A 19,036-nucleotide genomic window follows, 5' to 3' on the forward strand; every position below is an offset into this window, starting at 1 on the left:
ACTAATCTAGACATAAGTACTATGATAGCATACAATAATCTGTACGTTCAAATAATTTAGGTATTTGAACTAAATTTTGACAACAGGGCTCTAGATAAAGAAATAAAAATAAAGAAAGATGGGTTAACTAATCCTTGATTATATTGTGTACATAAACACTATGAGAAGTATTTGAAATCAAGTCAAATGACTTTAAGGTGCCACTGTATAGCTGCTGACCTGGGTTTTAGTATGGCACTTTGAGGACCTGTCTTCGGCAGGGTACCTTCTATCTATACTAGAATAAAAGCCTTTATTTGTTTTATCCTACCTTATCTAGCACACATTGTAAATAAGCAGTTATTTGACCAGACTTTTATTGTGAAAGATTCGAGGGGAAGCTCAAGTTATCTATGAAAGGTCCCTTTTCAGGGTCCAACCCGACATGAGGACTGCGAGACAGGACAGACAGGAGACACAACGACAACACTAGGACATTTCTAACTTTGTCCGGACCACCCGGAAACTTTTTTTTGGACGTATTTATTCCCTCAGCGACTCTTTCAAATATTAATGCGCCTTCACGGAAGGAGAGCGGAAGAGAGAGAGAGAGAGAGAGAGAGAGGGAGAGAGGGAGAGAAAGAGCGAGAGAGAGAGGGGAAAAATAACCCCAAATAATTCAATTCAAATAATTCAAGTTCAAGTCAAATCTCATCTTTCTGGAGGGAGGGGGTCGCCCTGGACGGTTTGGGGACATGGACACCCACGTTAAGGAGGGACAGCTGTACGTGCAGCATCAAAAGTTCGGAAAGGTAAGTCCAAGACTATTATTAAAAAAATAGAAACCAAATAGAAATGCAATGAAACATGACGTAGACAGGAAGAGGTCAATCTGTCCAATCTGTCCTGCTGAAATGTTCCTCATGGACAAACAGAATTTAAATCCGCGTTGAAATTAATTAATTACGTTTTTTGGAGAAAAAAATAACGAGAAGATTATTTCCCGTTACTTTATGAAGCAACCAAAGCTGTGAGATTTACATCAAAACAATGTCAGCTTTTATCACTCTGCTTTTTAATCTGGTGTTATTTTGCACTTGGATGTTTAACGATATAGAACACAATCTCTGGTTTACTGAACTCACTGCACAAATGAAACGTGCAGAGCAAGTATCACCTGTGTGTAGCGTGTAAGTGTACCTGTGTGAAATGTGTAAGTGTACCTGTGTGAAACGTGTAAGTGTACCTGTGTGAAACGTGTAAGTGTACCTGTGTGTAGCGTGTAAGTGCACCTGTGTGTAATGTGTAAGTGTACCTGTGTGAAACGTGTAAGTGCACCTGTGTGAAATGTGTAAGTGCACCTGTGTGTAGCGTGTAAGTGTACCTGTGTGAAACGTGTAAGTGTACCTGTGTGTAGCGTGTAAGTGCACCTGTGTGTACTGTGTAAGTGCACCTGTGTGTACTGTGTAAGTGCACCTGTGTGTACTGTGTAAGTGCACCTGTGTGTAGTGTGTAAGTGTACCTGTGTGTAGCATGTAAGTGCACCTGTGTGAAGCGTGTAAGTGCACCTGTGTGTAATGTGTAAGTGCACTTGTGTGTAATGTGTAAGTGCACCTGTGTGTAATGTGTAAGTGCACCTGTGTGTAGCGTGTAAGTGCACCTGTGTGTAATGTGTAAGTGTACCTGTGTGTAGTGTGTAAGTGCACCTGTGTGCAATGTGTAAGTGCACCTGTGTGTAGCGTGTAAGTGCACCTGTGTGTAGCGTGTAAGTGTACCTGTGTGTAGTGTGTAAGTGTACCTGTGTGTAGCGTGTAAGTGTACCTGTGTGTAGCGTGTAAGTGTACCTGTGTGTAGCGTGTAAGTGTACCTGTGTGTAGCGTGTAAGTGCACCTGTGTGTAGTGTGTAAGTGCACCTGTGTGTAATGTGTAAGTGCACCTGTGTGTAATGTGTAAGTGCACCTGTGTGTAGTGTGTAAGTGCACCTGTGTGTAATGTGTAAGTGCACCTGTGTGTAGTGTGTAAGTGCACCTGTGTGTAGCGTGTAAGTGCACCTGTGTGTAGTGTGTAAGTGTACCTGTGTGTAGCGTGTAAGTGTACCTGTGTGTAGCGTGTAAGTGTACCTGTGTGTAGCGTGTAAGTGCACCTGTGTGTAGTGTGTAAGTGCACCTGTGTGTAATGTGTAAGTGCACCTGTGTGTAATGTGTAAGTGCACCTGTGTGTAGTGTGTAAGTGCACCTGTGTGTAATGTGTAAGTGCACCTGTGTGCAATGTGTAAGTGCACCTGTGTGTAGTGTGTAAGTGCACCTGTGTGTAGTGTGTAAGTGCACCTGTGTGTAATGTGTAAGTGCACCTGTGTGTAGTGTGTAAGTGCACCTGTGTGAAGCGTGTAAGTGCACCTGTGTGTAGTGTGTAAGTGTACCTGTGTGTAGTGTGTAAGTGCACCTGTGTGTAGTGTGTAAGTGCACCTGTGTGTAGTGTGTAAGTGCACCTGTGTGAAGCGTGTAAGTGCACCTGTGTGTAGTGTGTAAGTGTACCTGTGTGTAGTGTGTAAGTGCACCTGTGTGTAGTGTGTAAGTGCACCTGTGTAAAATGTCCACATTAGAGTAATTCATAGTTTAAAGGACTGTGAGGAGATACTAACAATGACGCAAGAACAAAGAGTAAAGCTGAATATTTGATTTCCTGAAACGTAGATGTTCAGAAAAGTGATCTATAATCCAAAATAAAAGACGGTAAATGTGGGCGTGTCTTCCTCTCAGCTGGTTGTCAGTACTAACGGGGTCGCCGTGTCTTCAAAGACCATGTCAGAACAGATGAAGGCTGCGAGAGGAAGTTTTCACGGTTTTACTCATGTGGCCTTGTTTTGATGTGGTGGCTTGGCTGTCTGTGCATGTGTGTGTGTGTGTGTGGTGGTGGTGCATGTGTGTGCGTGTGTGTGCGTGTGTGTGTGTGTGTGGTGGTGCACGGCCTGAACTGTATGTGAAAACACAAGGAACTGGACACAGTTTGTACAGGCAGCACAACGGCTGCACGTGCTCTGACACCGTGCGATGGATGTCCAGCAGGAGGGGACACGTCTGTCTCACGTCTGTCTGTCCGTCTTTGTCCTCCATACACACCCGCCTCTGGTCTCCGTGCACAGCCGGATGAGGACTCCTTTACTCCTTCTGATTTGTAAGAGAGCCTGTCTTTATCTGGTCATATGACACAAATCAGCAAAATGTTTTGGGCCTCTTTCTCGCCCCGGAATCACCTCTCTCTCTCTCTCTCTCTCTCTCTCTCTCTCTCTCTCTCTCTCTCACTCTCTCTCCAGTACATTTTTAAGTCATGTGTTTTTTGCAGGAAGAGAACAGAAGTGGATAAAAAGCAAGGAAGGATTCAGGAAGCTGAATGTCGGCCTACAGAAAAATGTTGAGACTGGCACGAGGCTTAAATATGTAATCAATAGAGCTACACACACACACACACACACACACACACACACACACGTAGGCCTGTTTCTTGCTGCTGTTTTATGATGTGTAAAGTAGATGGTCTTTATACAGCAGGCTGTTAGGATGTGAACCATTAAGAGCGGTTTTTCTTTTTTTTTTAGAGTCTATGACTTTAGTTCTTAGATATTATACCTAATCTTACGTATCATGACTAGTTGTTTGGGAGAAAAGTAACAGAAGAAATGAGAATGCAAGTCGTGTCTCTGTCTCAACCACTCAGGTCGTTTTCACACTGGAGAGGACTCGGTTCGGACGGGGAGCTGAAAGTCTGCGTTCACACTGTGGTTTCTAACGCGAAGCGAACTTTCGGAGCAGCATCACGTGGCTGGAAGGGGCGCTCGTCGATTGTTAGAATCCACAACTCTGCACAAACTGTTAGCGACAAGCCTGCTGAGTTTCCGCTTAATGAACTCTGACAAATTTGACATCACTCACAGTATTCTGCCGTGTGTGTGTGTGTGTGTGCGTGTGCGTGTGTGTGTGTGTGTGTGTGTGTGTGCGTGTGTGTGTGCGTGTGTGTGCGTGTGTGTGCGTGCGAGTGTATATAATTACCTCCGCCGAGGAGGTTATGTTTTTGATAGTGTTTGTAGGATTACGGAAAAACTGCTGTTCTGGGTGGGTGGGTCTCTTAAAAAAAAGCTGGATTTTCCCATTTACTTATAATGGAAGCTTTAAAAGAAATTCTATCTTATAAAATAAAATAAAAATCATAAGGGGTCTGATATGCACTTCTGATCCAGAATGAGGTCGGTAATAAATATTACATTTTAACTTTAAACCGCATTTATGGATTCAATAATCAATTAAAGATACACATCAACTCTGGTTCACTTTGACTTTTCATGTTGGTGTATAAAGATACCAAGAACGATCTAGAACCTTCTGGAGCTGATCCAGATCACCATGTGGACGGTGTAGATCCAGTTAGGAGGGGAACGAGCTGCTTGGGGGAGGTCTGCGCTCTCTGAGTGCTTTTCTAGTTATATTATTTATTACAAGATAATCTCCCAATCAAACTAAATGAAAAGAAAATCAAGATAATATTTTACAGTAATTAAAATAATACAGCAGCATGATGTAATAATAGAACACCATTACTGAAGTAGATGTTTAAAGCCCAGTAAAGTCAAAATCATATTTGACTTCTTCTGTGATTCGGTCTTACGAGTCGATATGAGCGGTTCCTTCCTGTCTGACGTCTCGCTAGCATGGAAAACAGCAAATAAACATGAAGAAACCGCGATTTAACAACGTTGCTCAGCGAAAACAGACATTAATCCTCCTCGTTGGAGATCAATTATTAATCAAAGTAAGTCGTTGTTAGAAGTTCCTGATGATTTTGACTCCATTATATTATTTGGACTCACAAATGTGATATTCTACAATTTAAGTCCAACAATAATTACATGTTTACAGCTTTGTTTCATTCACTGATTGGACAGAACCGAGCCTCTGAAAAACGTTTCTTTCTGTAACGTCTGTTTGACATTCATTCCAGCTCCGACACAGACTTTCACTGATAGAAACAAAAGAACAAACAAACAACAATACACAAGGATTGAACCACTCTCAGCTAAAATATTAATATATTTATGTACTGACCAATGCACAATATTAACATTCCGAGGTCTTCTGAAGAGAAACATGTCAAAAAATGAATGTTCAAATTCTGAATTTTGCAACGTGCAACCGTCACATTGCAGAACATCGAGTGAAACGAAATGCGTCATGCCTCAACGTTTGCTGCAAAGGAAACTTGCAAGGTTCCCATTTTCCGTGAAGTCCTCTTGTGCGTTAAGCGAGGTCATAGAAAGTCTTAGGAAAGGCAGGCGACACGTAAAAACACATCCGCCAATTAAGTATTTGTAAATCATTCATTATTTTGACGAAGATAAAGCATTTTCTTTCCTCTAATAAAATGTACAATCATTTCACAAAGTAAGACTCGTCAAAAGATGAAACAGGCAGGACAGCATTGAGGAAGTGTCTCTGTCATGACCCTGTTTGCATAATTTCCACTGATAACGGTCTGTCGCCTTATATGGAGTAACGCACACACACATGCACACGCACACGCTCACACACACACACTGCGACCGATATCAGTGCTTCACATCCTGAGTGACGGAGGAGCCATGTGTTCCTGTTCTTTGCGTCCACAGCGTCAGGAGGACGCAACACAAACGCATACGTCCACGCAGACACACGCTTAGAAACATCTGGACGCAGCAGGAGGAAGCAAGGTGGATCCTGGGTAACGGCGATCCCACACGTTTCCTGTCTTTTCTGGCAGCTAGCTGCGTGAACGTTATGAAACGTGGCGTGTGAGGAGAAGCTCATGAAGCGCTGAAGCAGCGAATTTAGTGGAAATATTCATTTACTTTTTCCAATCTTTCTGACGACATGCTCACATTCGCTGTCTCGCGCTCGCTCTTTCTCACTTCTGTACTCACAATGGAGGAGTGGTTTTAATTCTTTCTTCTTGGAGATAAGCTTTGAGGCAAAGTCGCACGCATTTATTGTGAAATGGGACACACGGATAGGTCATCCATCCAATCTTTAAAAGGCATTGAATAATGCTTGGGTTATTATAGCCGTGAATCTGACCTTTATATGAAGCTTTACATATTTATTTAGTGTTTCTAGTTTTCTTAACTCCAGTAGATGTTGCTGTGTATTGTGTTAAAAGCATCTTAAATACATCCCAAACTTATGATCTATCAGGAATCATATCGATCTAAATCACATAGACTTGTTTGAATATGACTTCCTTGTAGATGCTCGGTGTTTCGGGTTCACATCTGGTTTTGTGGTTACTTCTTATTCTTGTTTGTCATCCTCAAATGCAGCTGCTTACCGGTTCTTAATGCATACAGAATTACTTTATCGCTTAAAGGAGACATATTATGAAAAACTCACGTTTCCCATGTTTCTACACTATTTTGCTGTTTTTGGGTCCTTAACAACCCAAAGACAGAGAAATAAACCATCAAATGAATCCTGCGTAGTTCTGTAATCACCTACTGAAACGGGTCTGCCAGAAATCTCGCCCCCTGTGATGTCACAGAGGGGGAACATGCACAAGATGTGCGTGCACATGCATGCACATTCATTGCAATGAACTTAGTTTCAGTTTCGTTTTCAGAGACGTTTCTGACAGAGCTGTTTGAGACAGAAATGAGGGACGCTGTCCTGCAGCATGTTTGAGACAGAAATGAGGGACGCTGTCCTGCAGCATCTGTTTGAGACAGAAAAGAGGGACGCTGTCCTGCAGCATCTGTGTGAGACAGAAATGAGGGACGCTGTCCTGCAGCATCTGTTTGAGACAGAAAAGAGGGACGCTGTCCTGCAGCATCTGTTTAAGACAGGAATGAGGGACGCTGTCCTGCAGCATCTGTTTGAGACAGAAATGAGGGACGCTGTCCTGCAGCATCTGTTTGAGACAGAAAAGAGGGACGCTGTCCTGCAGCATCTGTTTGACAGGAATGAGGGACGCTGTCCTGCAGCATCTGTTTGAGACAGAAATAAGGGACGCTGTCCTGCAGCATCTGTTTGAGACAGAAATGAGGGACGCTGTCCTGCAGCATCTGTTTGAGACAGAAATGAGGGACGCTGTCCTGCAGCATCTGTTTGAGACAGAAATGAGGGACGCTGTCCTGCAGCATCTGTTTGAGACAGAAATGAGGGACGCTGTCCTGCAGCATCTGTTTGCTATTTTGACAAAAAACCTTTACAGATATTTCATATAAGTGTCTGGGAACTGCGATACCTTGTGGAAAAAGGGTATAATATGTGATCTTTAAATAAAACTGGAAGCTCAGATCAGTATTGGCATTAATTTCAGGGAAACTTCTGATGCTTCTGCTGCTTCTGCTGTTCGACGGTGGAGGAAAGAAGTTATCACGGCAGGCGACGCACTCCACACAGCCTGGGACAAGTGGAGGGTTGTCTGTCTCGCGGTCCAATCTGTTGTGGAAATATATATTTGGCTATTTGGCTTATTGGGGCATCTGCAAATTGGGCTGGGTGTTGCCCTGCTGTATCGGAGAGTCTCCATGACGGCGGCTTTTACACTTCTTGATAACTTGACCGTGGATCTAAAAGTGCTTTTCGAGGCATTGGGGGACCGGGTGTTGGCCCGGATCGAGGGACTGTCCCGTGAGATCATCCACCTCAGCTCACGGCCTGATCCGTGGAAGAGACTGGATCCCATCTTGTGCCAGCAGGCAGGACTGTTTCTACAGATCCCCGGACTTGGCAAAGACTTAGACCAGGGGTCCCCAAACTTTTTCCTGTGAGGGCCACATCACTTTTCCCTTCTCTGATGGAGGGCCGGGGTCAGTTTGTACAGGAAAAGTGTGATGATGGCAGGGGTGCCTAAACATTTAGGGGCCGAATGCAGAGGCAGGCTGTAGTTTAGGCTTCATCTCACCATCACAACTACACACAGTGACATGAATCGAGTGTCACACACGCAATGCCTCTCACACCCAAACTCAGTCTCTCTCCAGCACTATCAGGAAGTGCAGAGGCGAAGAACGACTGGATCAATCAGCTGATCCAATACAGCTGCAGAGGACCAAACAACAAACCTCAAATTATTGTAAAAAACCCAAATGCTGCACGCCTTGGTTTCGAACCCAGGACCTTCTGGCTGGGAGCCAAGTGCACTACCCACTACACCACCCAGATGTTGCCCCATCAAACATTAGGATAAATAGACAGTAGCATTGTTGACTTTAGACCAGAGGCACTGGTTTTGAATCCAGTACGACGTCAGTCGGGGCGGCAGGGTAGGTCCAGGGCCTTACCTGGGCGGAGTGAACTGGACCACTGGTCCACTCCACTCCGCTCAGGTGTGCCCTGGACCTACCCTGTTGCCCCTGCTCCATCTCATTCCCGCAGTGGGATTCGATACCAGGGCCATTTTGCCCCCCTCAACAATGCTGCCAACCGTGGCAGGTGAGGAAACCTGCCCTGTTATTACAAAGTAATTACTATGTAATAAGTTGATATTACATAACATTGGAACATTAACTTTCTGGCCGTATGTAACCATCATTAAAAATAAAAGGGAGGCTACTCATGTTGTATGGAAAGGAAAATAAGTACATTTTATTTTGGGTCACTGGTATTGTTCAGGGGGCCAGGCCAAATGTGGAAATGGGGGCCGTAGTTTGGGGACCCCTGACTTAGAGGGACGTATGTCTCTTGTTGGCTATCCAATGTGGATTTACAAATTCATCATTTTTCGGCTAGAATTGGAACTATTCTGCCCCCCCCTCCCCCCATCAAAGAGGACACCACGCAGCTGTGCTTATCAGCCTCCTAGACCCAACGTTTTCCCAAGGACAGGTCGCAGTGTTCTGTGTCTCCTTTACACACATGGAACTGACAAGGACAGACGCACACCCCCCCCCCTCCCTCAATGACGCTTCCGTCCGGTCCGATTTCATCCTCTGGACTGTCCTGCTCCCCCTCCCTCCATGGTCCCAGGACTGGCCTGGACGTTCCCGCACGTTCCCAGTGCAGCTTTGTCATTCCAATATGTGTGTGTGTACGGTGCACTAAATGCGCTCGTATCTGCTTTCCGCACCTTCTCGAAGAAGAGAGTTGTGGCGGCGCGATTTATTGCTCACTCATCGATCTTGTTTCGTCGTTACACTGAACTTGTTCTGTGATAATAAAAGCTTTCCGTTCCATTCTCTGACACGTCGCCTCAGACAGCAGAGCAGGACGGAAGCACCGAGAAATATCAGCGCGTCACGAAACACGTACGTTCTGCTCTTCATCTAGTCTGATGACCTGTGGAAAAAGCTACATTTCGTGTTTCCTCCTTTGCTGTCTGTATATTCCAGAGGAAAATAAGTAAATAGGACAGATGTGAAATAATGCTTTTAGATGTTTTGGTGCTCCCAATCAATACCCTCGCCGAAGGGGAGGCCAGGGTATTGCAATTGGGTCCGTTTGTTTTTCTGTCTGTCTGTCTGCGCATAACTCAAAAACTAGTAACCCAATCAACTTGATATTTTTACACAAGCAAGGTTCTGTCCGTGGCTCGGCCCCCCCCGAAAATTGAGTTGATCCGGATCTGGAGCCAGATTCTAGAATTTTTTAAAGGATTCTTTAACGTTGCGATTTAGGGCACTTTTTGACATTTTTCTTAATTTCTTCAAAACGCATGGCGGTATGGATCTGAAAAAAAATCACACATAAGTACTCCTTAAAGGTCTATGACCATGACTAATTTCAGCCGGATCCGGATCATAATCCGGATCTGAGAGCTAATTTTCGTTCTAAAATCTGCATTTTTCAGGAGTCCATCCTGACCTCAATCTTGGAGCTAGAGACTTCAAATTTGGTGTGCACACTCATAGTTCATTCTAGTTTCACATATGTTACAGTTGTAGTTGTATCTTTTACCGTTCCAGAGAAGCAAGCTAGAGCAGGTTTGGCCCCTCTGATCCGGAAGCCCTGTTTACTGTCTCACAAGATCGAATAGTCTTTTGGAGGCGGGGTCTGCAGTCTCTGATTGTCTTTTTCTAGTTTTATTTTGAAAGCTTATCAGCGCTTCCACAAGTCCAGCAGTTCCACTCAGCCCGTTGTCTGGTGCTTAGCAGAAAGCTTTCTTTGTGTTTTTAGATCTCTCTCTCTGATGGAAGCAGCTGCCTGCGGCTGAAAACGAGGCTTACGATGAGTGAACTAAAACGTTGAAGTTCCTGAACAGCTGAAAGATGCTACCACAAACCTACAATCTGACAGGGTCTATATTTACCTGTGGGCCAGTCGTACAGTAAATGTCTGCTCTCACGTTAATACTATTATACAAGTACAGGTTTAGAATGGACTCTTGTTTTGTCTTTTCCCTTTTGCCACACATTAGAAATGGAAGAAGAACTGGTTTGTCCTCTACCCCGCCAGCCAGAATGGCATCGCCCGCCTCGAGTTCTTCGACTCGCCCTCGGGTGCAGCAGGTGGGGCCGGTGGAGGTTCGGGAAGCGGGTCCAACGATAAAAACAGGAAGCTGGATAAGAAGATCATCCGCCTGTCCGAGTGCATTTCCATCCTGCCGTCGCTGACGGAGAACTGTCCCAAAGAAAACATGGCAGCGTTCCACGTGGAGACCAACGACAAGACGCACGTGTTTGCTGCTGAGAGGGACGCGGCCCAGGACTGGATGCACACCCTGTGTGACATCGCCTTTCAGGTGTGTTCAGGTTGAACTTTGGCCTCGCCGCCTTCATAGAGTGGCTGCTAGTTACTAGTTACTAGTCTTTGTGTCGACAGGGAGGAAGCGGCGGCGCTGCCACGGCGTCTAATGGAGGACCGCAAGACCTGCAGATGTCTGAAAACCTCATCTACTACTCCAGAGAGGAGGGTAGGCGCAAAATACTGCAGTCCTTCAAGAGATGAAAGCACAGAGACTCCTCTGGAATCGGGAGAATCTAGGTCAAGCCAAGCAGCGCCTTCCTCTCTCGTCCCACAGTGAGCGAGTTCTGGGTGATCGTCCAGCGTACCGAGGCGTCAGACCGCTGCGGGCTGGTGGGCGGCTACTGGCTTAAAGCGGGAACCGACGTCTTAATGTTGAAGGAGCCGAAGGCCAGGAAGGATGTCCTGGTGTGGCCCTACAAGCTGCTGAGGAGATACGGGCGAGACCGGGTGGGTTGAGACCGGGTTTGGTGCGTCGGGTTCAGACCACGACTGTATAATCGGATCGTAAACGAGAAGCGTGAATAAAGCTTTTCGCATGTGGGCGGAGCCTTGCTGTGCGTCGCTCTGCAATCTGTGGCTGTTTTTATGAGACCTTGCTTGCGAGAGAAAAACAACTTTGACTTTTGGAAGTTCTGCTTTCACTTTGGTGGAATCAATGATGAAGCTAAAACGAGCGTGTCGAGGTTGTTGCTTTATGAAAGTGGAGGTTAAGAAAGTAAAAATCACAGTTCAAGGATAGAAAAAGATCTGCCAAGAAGTCTTCTCCTTATGCCAGGAAAGAAATAAGGGGGGGGGGGGGGGGCTTTACTTAAGTCTTATTCAATTCAGACACGTCTTTTTACATTTTAGTCACGCCCACTTTCCACTTCCATGCGCCCGACCGACAGACACGCTCCCCCTTTCTTTCCTTCCCCAGGTCATGTTCTCCTTTGAGGCGGGCCGGCGCTGCGACTCCGGCCCCGGTAGCTTCACATTCGACACCAAGCAGGGCAACGAGATCTTCACGCTGGTCGACCGGGCTATTCAGTCGCAGAAGGTTCTGGCCGAGGAGCGCCACCTTAGCTGCCCCGTCAACTTCGATCCAGACTGCCCCGCCGCGTCCCTGCAGAGCATCCGCGGCATCGTTCCCGGCGCGGCTCCGGCTGGAGACGGGGAGGCCGACGGCGACTCGGGCGGCAGCAAACCGGGCTCCGCTGACGGCGTGCTGGGAAAGAGGGAGGCTGGAGACGGAGGAGGACACAAAGGGAGGAGTTTACCAGAGCCACCAGCCATATTGGGCGCTTTGGGAGGAGGGGGGACTCCTCCGAGGACACCCAGGGGGCGGGGGCCAGCCAAAGCTTTTCCAGATGATGAACACGCAGGTCTGTATTCAGAGCCAGCAGATTCAGTCCGCTTGGCTCTGACGGCCTCAGACTGCCTCTACTCTGACCCAGTGGACACCATCAAGGGTCAAAGCCAATCCACCCCCCCAGTGCCCACCCCACGCCTCCGACCGGTCGGCGACGAGGCTTTGGGGAGCGGCCTCCATGTGAGCAGCAACCACAGGAAGCCACCGGAGCTGTACCCACACGTGTACGACCACATCAGCCTGGAGCTGAACCAGAAAGCCGGCGGGTTGAGTCTGAATGGAGCTGCGGTGGGGGGGGGAGGCGATAACGGCGATAGGCGACCCCCACGGGGTCAGGCAGAAGGAGATTCACCTCCTCCTGCTCCTCCTCTGGAGCACATATACGACGAACCGGAGGGCTGTACCAAAGTAAGCGCTCGTTTAGAGACCCGGCTGGAGCCCCGTGGTCAGAGGAGACAGGAAGAGGTCCGAGCCCCCTCCCACGGAAAGCCGTCCCAGCCCCACAGACGCTCCCCGGGCCGCGGCACCCCGAGGTGGCCGAAGCCCGTCACTGCTCCCAAGCCGGTCTTTGCTCGGAAGGAGCCGATCCCGTTGCCTCCGGGGAAACATGGAGGTTCCAGCAGTAATGTCAACAACAACAACAACATTTGGGGGGGGGGAGGCAGCGATCTGTACAGCAAAGTGCACAAACAGAAAGCTCCACCTGCTACTTCGTGGTACAAGCAGCCGCTGAGGTCGCCGGATATTATCTACGACAACCTGGGAGATATTTGACTCTTTGGGTTTTCTGAAGGGACTGAAACAAACTTTCGCTTCATGTTTTTTGTTCTAATTTCTTCCAACTGCGGACTGGAAATAATGATTCGAATCAATCTGAGTAGATCAGATCGCAACTATAAGAAAGCCGTGATGCGTCTTCATGCAACAAATGTACGGCCACCCTGTGTGTGTGTGTGTGCGTCTGTTTGACAAAGAGAAAGTGAGTGTTTGCATGGTCAAACCCAAAATTGGAGTCCCAACCCACAGTGTGGTCGGAACTCGCCACTTCGCTTGGCTCCTCTTTCCCGAATGGCCGACTGTTTCTGCGCTGCTGCTTTGTGTGTCTCTGACACGGCGACAGCGTAGCGCTGGGACTCGCCTATTTATCGTCCTCTAGCCAATGATCGGACACTCCGCCCTGGTCTGGTTTACTTCTGGAGACGAGAACTTTGTATATTTTAAAGTTAAATATGTCAATTTGAAGCACTTTTTTTTTTTTACTTTGACATTTTTTATTACATATACACAACAACAGTAACAACAACAACAAAAAACCATAGAACAGGTGAGGGCAAGGTCGCTACAATAATACGATACACAATATATAAAAATGATAGGAAACAATTTGAAGCACTTTTTGAGAAATGTATGAAGAAACATTTTAATTCTAAATTATATTCATGGTGACAAAAGTCAATGAAGCAACGAGAGGAATTAGTTTAACCTGCTAGTTATTAAAACAAACAACTGTTCGATGCCAAAGAAATAAAGCTAAACCAGTTTCGCGTGTTTAATGGAATATCATTTCACTATTTAACACGGATGTAGAAAATGTTAAGCTTCAAGAAAAACATATAAATAAAGTCAAGTAAGCGAGCCAGCTGTTTGGACTCGTGCTGTTTGTTACTGGATGCTTTGATGTCTCGGCCTGCATTCCGGGTAACTATCGGGAAACACCGAGGGAACCCGGAGAACCCGGAGAACCCGATGTGGATGATCTGAAGGAAAAACACTGACGCTGCCGTTTCGGAGGAAGCTTGAAGAAACAATTTGGGTCTTGTAAACAGAAGGAAGTGGGTCATAAATGGGTCACGTGTTCCTGACCCCCGAATTACAGACCGTTTTCTGCCCAAGATATTATTTCAACCCTAAATATATAAACGAATCATTCCCTGCAACGTGTCTGTGCACGTATTCCAGAAGCAGCTGTGCTGTCTGTAAACATGATTAACAATAAAAGGTGCTGTAGAATTTAAAATAATTCTCTGCATTAGAATGTTTCTTCTTCCTGTTACTGTTCTGGACGGCGGCGTCCGGCCTCGTCACCTTCTTTCCCTGCACGGCGCTCTGATTTTGTTGTTTCCGTCGGTTTCCAGATGCTGTCAGAGTTTAGCCTAAAAGCAGAGAGAAAGAAAGACTTCCTTCCTTCCTGCCTCCCTCTCTGTAATATGTTCCGTTGCTCCGGTGACAGTCAATGGCCGCCGGTTTGTCCTGGACACCCTGCAGGGAGATACTCTGAGAGGAGGGACAGGAAGACAAGACGGAAAGGTCCAGCTCACTGACATGCAGGGGACACGGCCTGTTTATCCCGAGACAGGGACTCGAAGCAGACGCATGCTGATTGGACGAACCCGTCACTGAGCTGCTCGCTCTCTTTCTTTCTCTCCTGAAGCAGGAGTGTTTTCTGGACAGTGTAGTTCTCTAAGACGACTAACATTCTGAGGTTCATTTCCTCATTATTAAGAAATAAAGAGTGCTGAAACAACGGCTGTATTTCCCATTAAACTCGGCGTGCACACACAAACGTGCACACGCACACACACATACATAAAATTGAGGATACTAGCCGTTTAGAGGAGCATTTTAAACCCCCCGACAGATTTAAGGATTTTTAAATACATGAAACTAAATCTGTTGACCTTCTAGGAGTACACAGTCACTCCCTTGTCATGTTTGATGGGATTATCAGTGACTCTGACATGAAACAGTCTGACTCACAGCCAATTAGCATCGTGGAGCATGACACCAAGAATCCGGTTAACGGCTACTGCAGCTCGCTGTTCAGTTTAAGACGTGAGGTCACTGACTGCACGATCAATTCAATTCAATTCAATGCAATCCAGGTTTATTTCTCTAGCGCCAGATCACAACAGGAAGTCATCTCAAGGCTTTACAGGAGTAGCAGGGAAAGACAGAACCCAACTTGACCCACAAGAGCAAGAACTTTGGAGACAGAGGCAAAGAAAAAACTTCCATTTAACAGGCAGAAACCTTGGACAGAACCTAGGCTCATAGTGGACGGCCATCTGTCTGACCGGCTGGGTTGAGAAGGAGGGGGAGAGAGAGAGAGAGAGAATGACAGGTAGGAGGAAAGTGATAAAGAAGGAGATGGATAGAGAAGTGATGGAGAGACAGAGTAGGAGCAGACAAAGATGTAACAGTTTGCTGAACAAGATGCTGAATAAAGAGCTGCTGTATAAAGCTATAAATGCTAATGCTAGTGATATAAAGCTATAAATGCTAATGCTAGCGATTAAGATGAACTTTTATTGTTTCACACTTCTTACAGTGCAAACACACAACAAAATTACATTTTCACTCTAGTACAAGGCCCCCTTGATACAGTCACACGCATAGGGTGAAGGCGCCGCCATGATCGATGCACCCGGAGCGATTGGGGGGGTGCCTTGCTCAAGGGCACATCGGCAGTGCTCTGAGGGTAAAATCGAAATGAGTTTCGAGTCCTCATTTCGTCTGGGACTCGAACCGGTGAACTTCTCCGCTTCCCAGCCCAAGGCCCAACCGACTGAGCCACTGCCGCCCTGCGGGACAAGAGTCACGTGGATCTGGACATCAGTGTTGAGGACCACAGGTCCAGGTTCTGCAGCACCACGGACAGAAGGAGAGACAGAAAGAGGGACAAACAGAGGGCGAGAGAGAGCACAAGACTACAGGAAGAGAGAGAGAGAGATTACTGACAGATATTCAGATCAGAAACTATGTTATTAACACACCTTTTAGCATTTAGGCTAGAAATGCTAGCACTCAACCCACATGCACCGTCAAACCTCTGCACCAATCAAAGTCGAGTCTGGAACCATATCGATTAGAAGTGGTTCAGCGCAGCCAATGTGAACACACCGGTTCAGATTCTCCTCACCCCTTCTCCTTCCTGCTTCACATTTCACTCGTCTTTCACACTTCTGCAAAACAGCCCGACTGAACTGCCTGGTTTTGTTTGTGCATGTGAGAAATGTATGAGCTCAAGGTCGACAGTGGCTTTCAATGTTTTGCTGCACTAAATCGACAATTAAGAAAGAGAACGAATAGTCCATCAACAAGAAGCACTGAAAGTCGGTTTCACACAAAAAGGTGCTTCTTTGAAAGTCTCCCCATTTTTTAAAACTATTAGCCTGACCTTTTAAATAGACAGGAACAAGCGTGATTATATGTGAATTTCTGGAATTCAGCAAAACGCTCTTAAACTGCTTCAAAAGACGTCCCCGATGTTTGTGACATCCTAAACGTGCAGCGGATAGAGAATAAATATCGACAGAGAGAAGAGGCAGGAAGTAGCGGTTCTGGTGAGAACCAAGTTCAGTCCGAAGTTGAGTCGAACAGACGCACACTGACAGCGCTAGCCTGGTGCTAGTTAGCCCACAGAGCACTTCTGCAGTATATTTTTGCTGGTTCTGATCTTCTGAAGGCTTCACATCTGTCGTCAGAATTTAAAACACCTTTGATCTGCTTTTCTTCATGCCCTTTTAAGCTTGCGCTACATTGAGTCTGATCCCTTTCTGTGGGAAACACCTGACGGGGAGCTCTGTTCTTCTTTCAGGCCGACTTTTAAACTGTCCCACTGAAAAACACTTTCAGCCACTCTTGGCTTTCTGTGCAAAAGACATGACAGTCCGTTGGTCATTCGTATTGTTGCTTCGTTGCCTTGAAAACAAAATTAAAAACTTTTTTTTTTTACGTCTATGAAAGTCAAGTGGGACAATAATTTTTATGTACACGTCAGAAACTGTCCTGCAAAATCTGATAACTCTGTTTTCATAGATTCATTTGTTTACAGTTGGTTCTGCCTCAGAACTGCAGATTCTTTAAGACGCTGTAGAACTTCATAGGAGTACAGACGTCCCTGATGTCTCTCAGTAGGATTCTACTGCAGGCCTGATTACCCTCTTTGACTCATATATATATATATTGTGTGTGTTCCTGCGTTGTTCTTCGATTGTTCGTGCATACTGGAGTCCCTGCTGGACAATTACAGGAAAGAGACAGTTTGTTCTCTTCTGCTGATTAGTACGATGGGACGGGGACGCCGAGAACAAAGCTGGAAGTCGCAGCACTAATATTATCACGGCCGATATGGAAACTGATGAGACACAAGAATCTCTCGTGCGCCTTGAAAAAGGCAGACAGACGCTTAAAGGACGTAAGAATTCTATGCAGATAACAAAGACCTCCACCAGCGCGGAACTAAAACACGTCCTATCGCCGCTGTCTCGGGGACAGACATTTACACGCTGGCTGCCACATGGGACAAAATGATTCAACCTCTTTAGGAGACAAACTTGCATTCAACAATCAACATTTATCACTAATGTTAGCAATCACTGTTTAAAGATAGCTTGATGGCCTTCTTTCAAAGCATCTCAGAGTTCTTCATACAACAAAGGCCAATAATAATCCCATTAAAACATTTTATTACACAACAGTAACACAAAATGTAACTCTAAAAGGTCAGTGAATATTTATTGTGTGTGTATAGATGTGCGCTCGCTGAACCTGACACAACGGCTGAAATACACATTTACAGGGTGAAGGCATGGCACCAATTTGACTGGCATGGCACCAATTTATTCCAATGTCCTATGAAGCGCAGAACAACGCATGAATAACAGCCACAGCATGTCAAAACAGAACGTATGACCTGAACATGTTTCTGTGGTGAAATAAAGGTAACGCAATATAAGGCAAACACTTTTTATAGGAACAAATACCTCCAGACCAGGAAACGACGAGCTGCTGGAACAAACACTGAGCAAATGTGGAATATAGGGACTCTTTTGTTGACTGGCATGTTTGTTTTGAACAAATCTACTCTACTTCTCTGAGCTTGTGGGGATTGACAAGGTTGCAATGGGTGAAAGGAGAGAAAGAATGGAAAGGATGGAGTGTGTGAAAGAAAGGGGCAAAATGTCAGCGGGTAGTTTTGGAGTCCTGGTGGAACCCTGTTCCAGCACAAAAGGATCGTTGTGGTTGTAACTCGAGAATGCGTCCAGTAGACATTTGGCACCCAAGAGGGTGGAATGGCGGGAGACTGATTAGGCCTGTGTGTGTGTGTGTGTGGTTGGGGGGTGGGGGGGGGGCTGACATTATAATATAGGTGTGACCAATATGTGCAGGAATCCATCGTTCATGTCACAAACACAACCCTTTGTTCCACCGTTGTCCCTTTTATGTCATGTTGTGTCCCATTTAAAAATCATACCACACTTTTGAAGTAATTCTTTTCTAGTATCCCTTCAACCCCCCCCCCCCCCCCCCCCACACACACACACACACACACACACACACATGCACGCTGTCTTTTAAACCTAAGAGAAAGAGAGAACTGTTTGGGTGAAGCAGCGACGTTGTGTTCACACTGGAGCGTAAGGGCAAAATGCTAATGAAATGTGCACGTGTGTGTTTGTCTGTGTGTGTGCACGTGTGTGTTTGTCTGTGTGTGTGCATGTGTGTGTTTGTCTGAGGCACTTTATGCCCCACTGCTGCAGCGTGGCTGCGTTCAGGCCTGATTTCTGCTCCTATCGCTTTGCTGCTGTTGCCGTGTGCTCGTGGGTGAGCTTCGGCACGCAGACGACGCTTTCTTTACAGACCCTTTCATCTCGTCTCCTCCTCCACCCACCTTTTGTTCCTTCTTTTACCCATCTGCTCCTTCCCTCAGCCAGGCTTACGTTGTCCCGCTGTTTCCGTTTCATCTTTTATCCTGCTTTTTTATTGTGTGTGATTTAAGTTTCGCTACCTCAGCAATCTGCAGAGGGCAGAAACCTGAAGCGTTCTTTTCTTGCTCCCATAAACAGAAGCTTGTTAAATAGCAGCAGTAGCGTGTGTGTGTGTGTGTGTGTGTGTGTGTGTGTGTGTGTGTGTGGTGTAGTTTTATGGGGAAATTACTGCATCTTTCCCTCCTTTACAGTCTTCACAAGCTGCTTAATTACAAACAATGGAAACCAAATAA

General features: G+C 46.2%; 1 protein-coding gene across 1 annotated transcript; it reads left to right on the plus strand.

Annotated features, from left to right (window-relative positions):
* The first annotated feature begins 734 nt into the window (after positions 1-734).
* On the plus strand, positions 735-14,043 carry dok1b (docking protein 1b). The gene is made up of 5 exons (XM_068755909.1): positions 735-791; positions 10,357-10,680; positions 10,761-10,851; positions 10,960-11,132; positions 11,602-14,043. Exons 1-5 carry the CDS (start codon positions 735-737, stop codon positions 12,805-12,807), a joined length of 1,851 nt encoding a protein of 616 aa, XP_068612010.1. The 3' UTR covers positions 12,808-14,043.
* The last annotated feature ends 4,993 nt before the right edge of the window (positions 14,044-19,036 follow it).

The sequence above is a fragment of the Brachionichthys hirsutus genome, chromosome 23 (genome assembly GCF_040956055.1).
Source record: "Brachionichthys hirsutus isolate HB-005 chromosome 23, CSIRO-AGI_Bhir_v1, whole genome shotgun sequence".
Taxonomy (NCBI): domain Eukaryota; kingdom Metazoa; phylum Chordata; class Actinopteri; order Lophiiformes; family Brachionichthyidae; genus Brachionichthys; species Brachionichthys hirsutus.

Excerpts from the sequence above, each read along its gene's own strand:
- dok1b (XM_068755909.1), top strand. The coding sequence starts at position 735 with ATGGACACCCACGTTAAGGAGGGACAGCTGTACGTGCAGCATCAAAAG. Across the intron at positions 792-10,356 it reads AGCATCAAAAGTTCGGAAAG|AAATGGAAGAAGAACTGGTT; the intron begins GTAAGTCCAAGA and ends GCCACACATTAG. Across the intron at positions 11,133-11,601 it reads GGAGATACGGGCGAGACCGG|GTCATGTTCTCCTTTGAGGC; the intron begins GTGGGTTGAGAC and ends TTCCTTCCCCAG.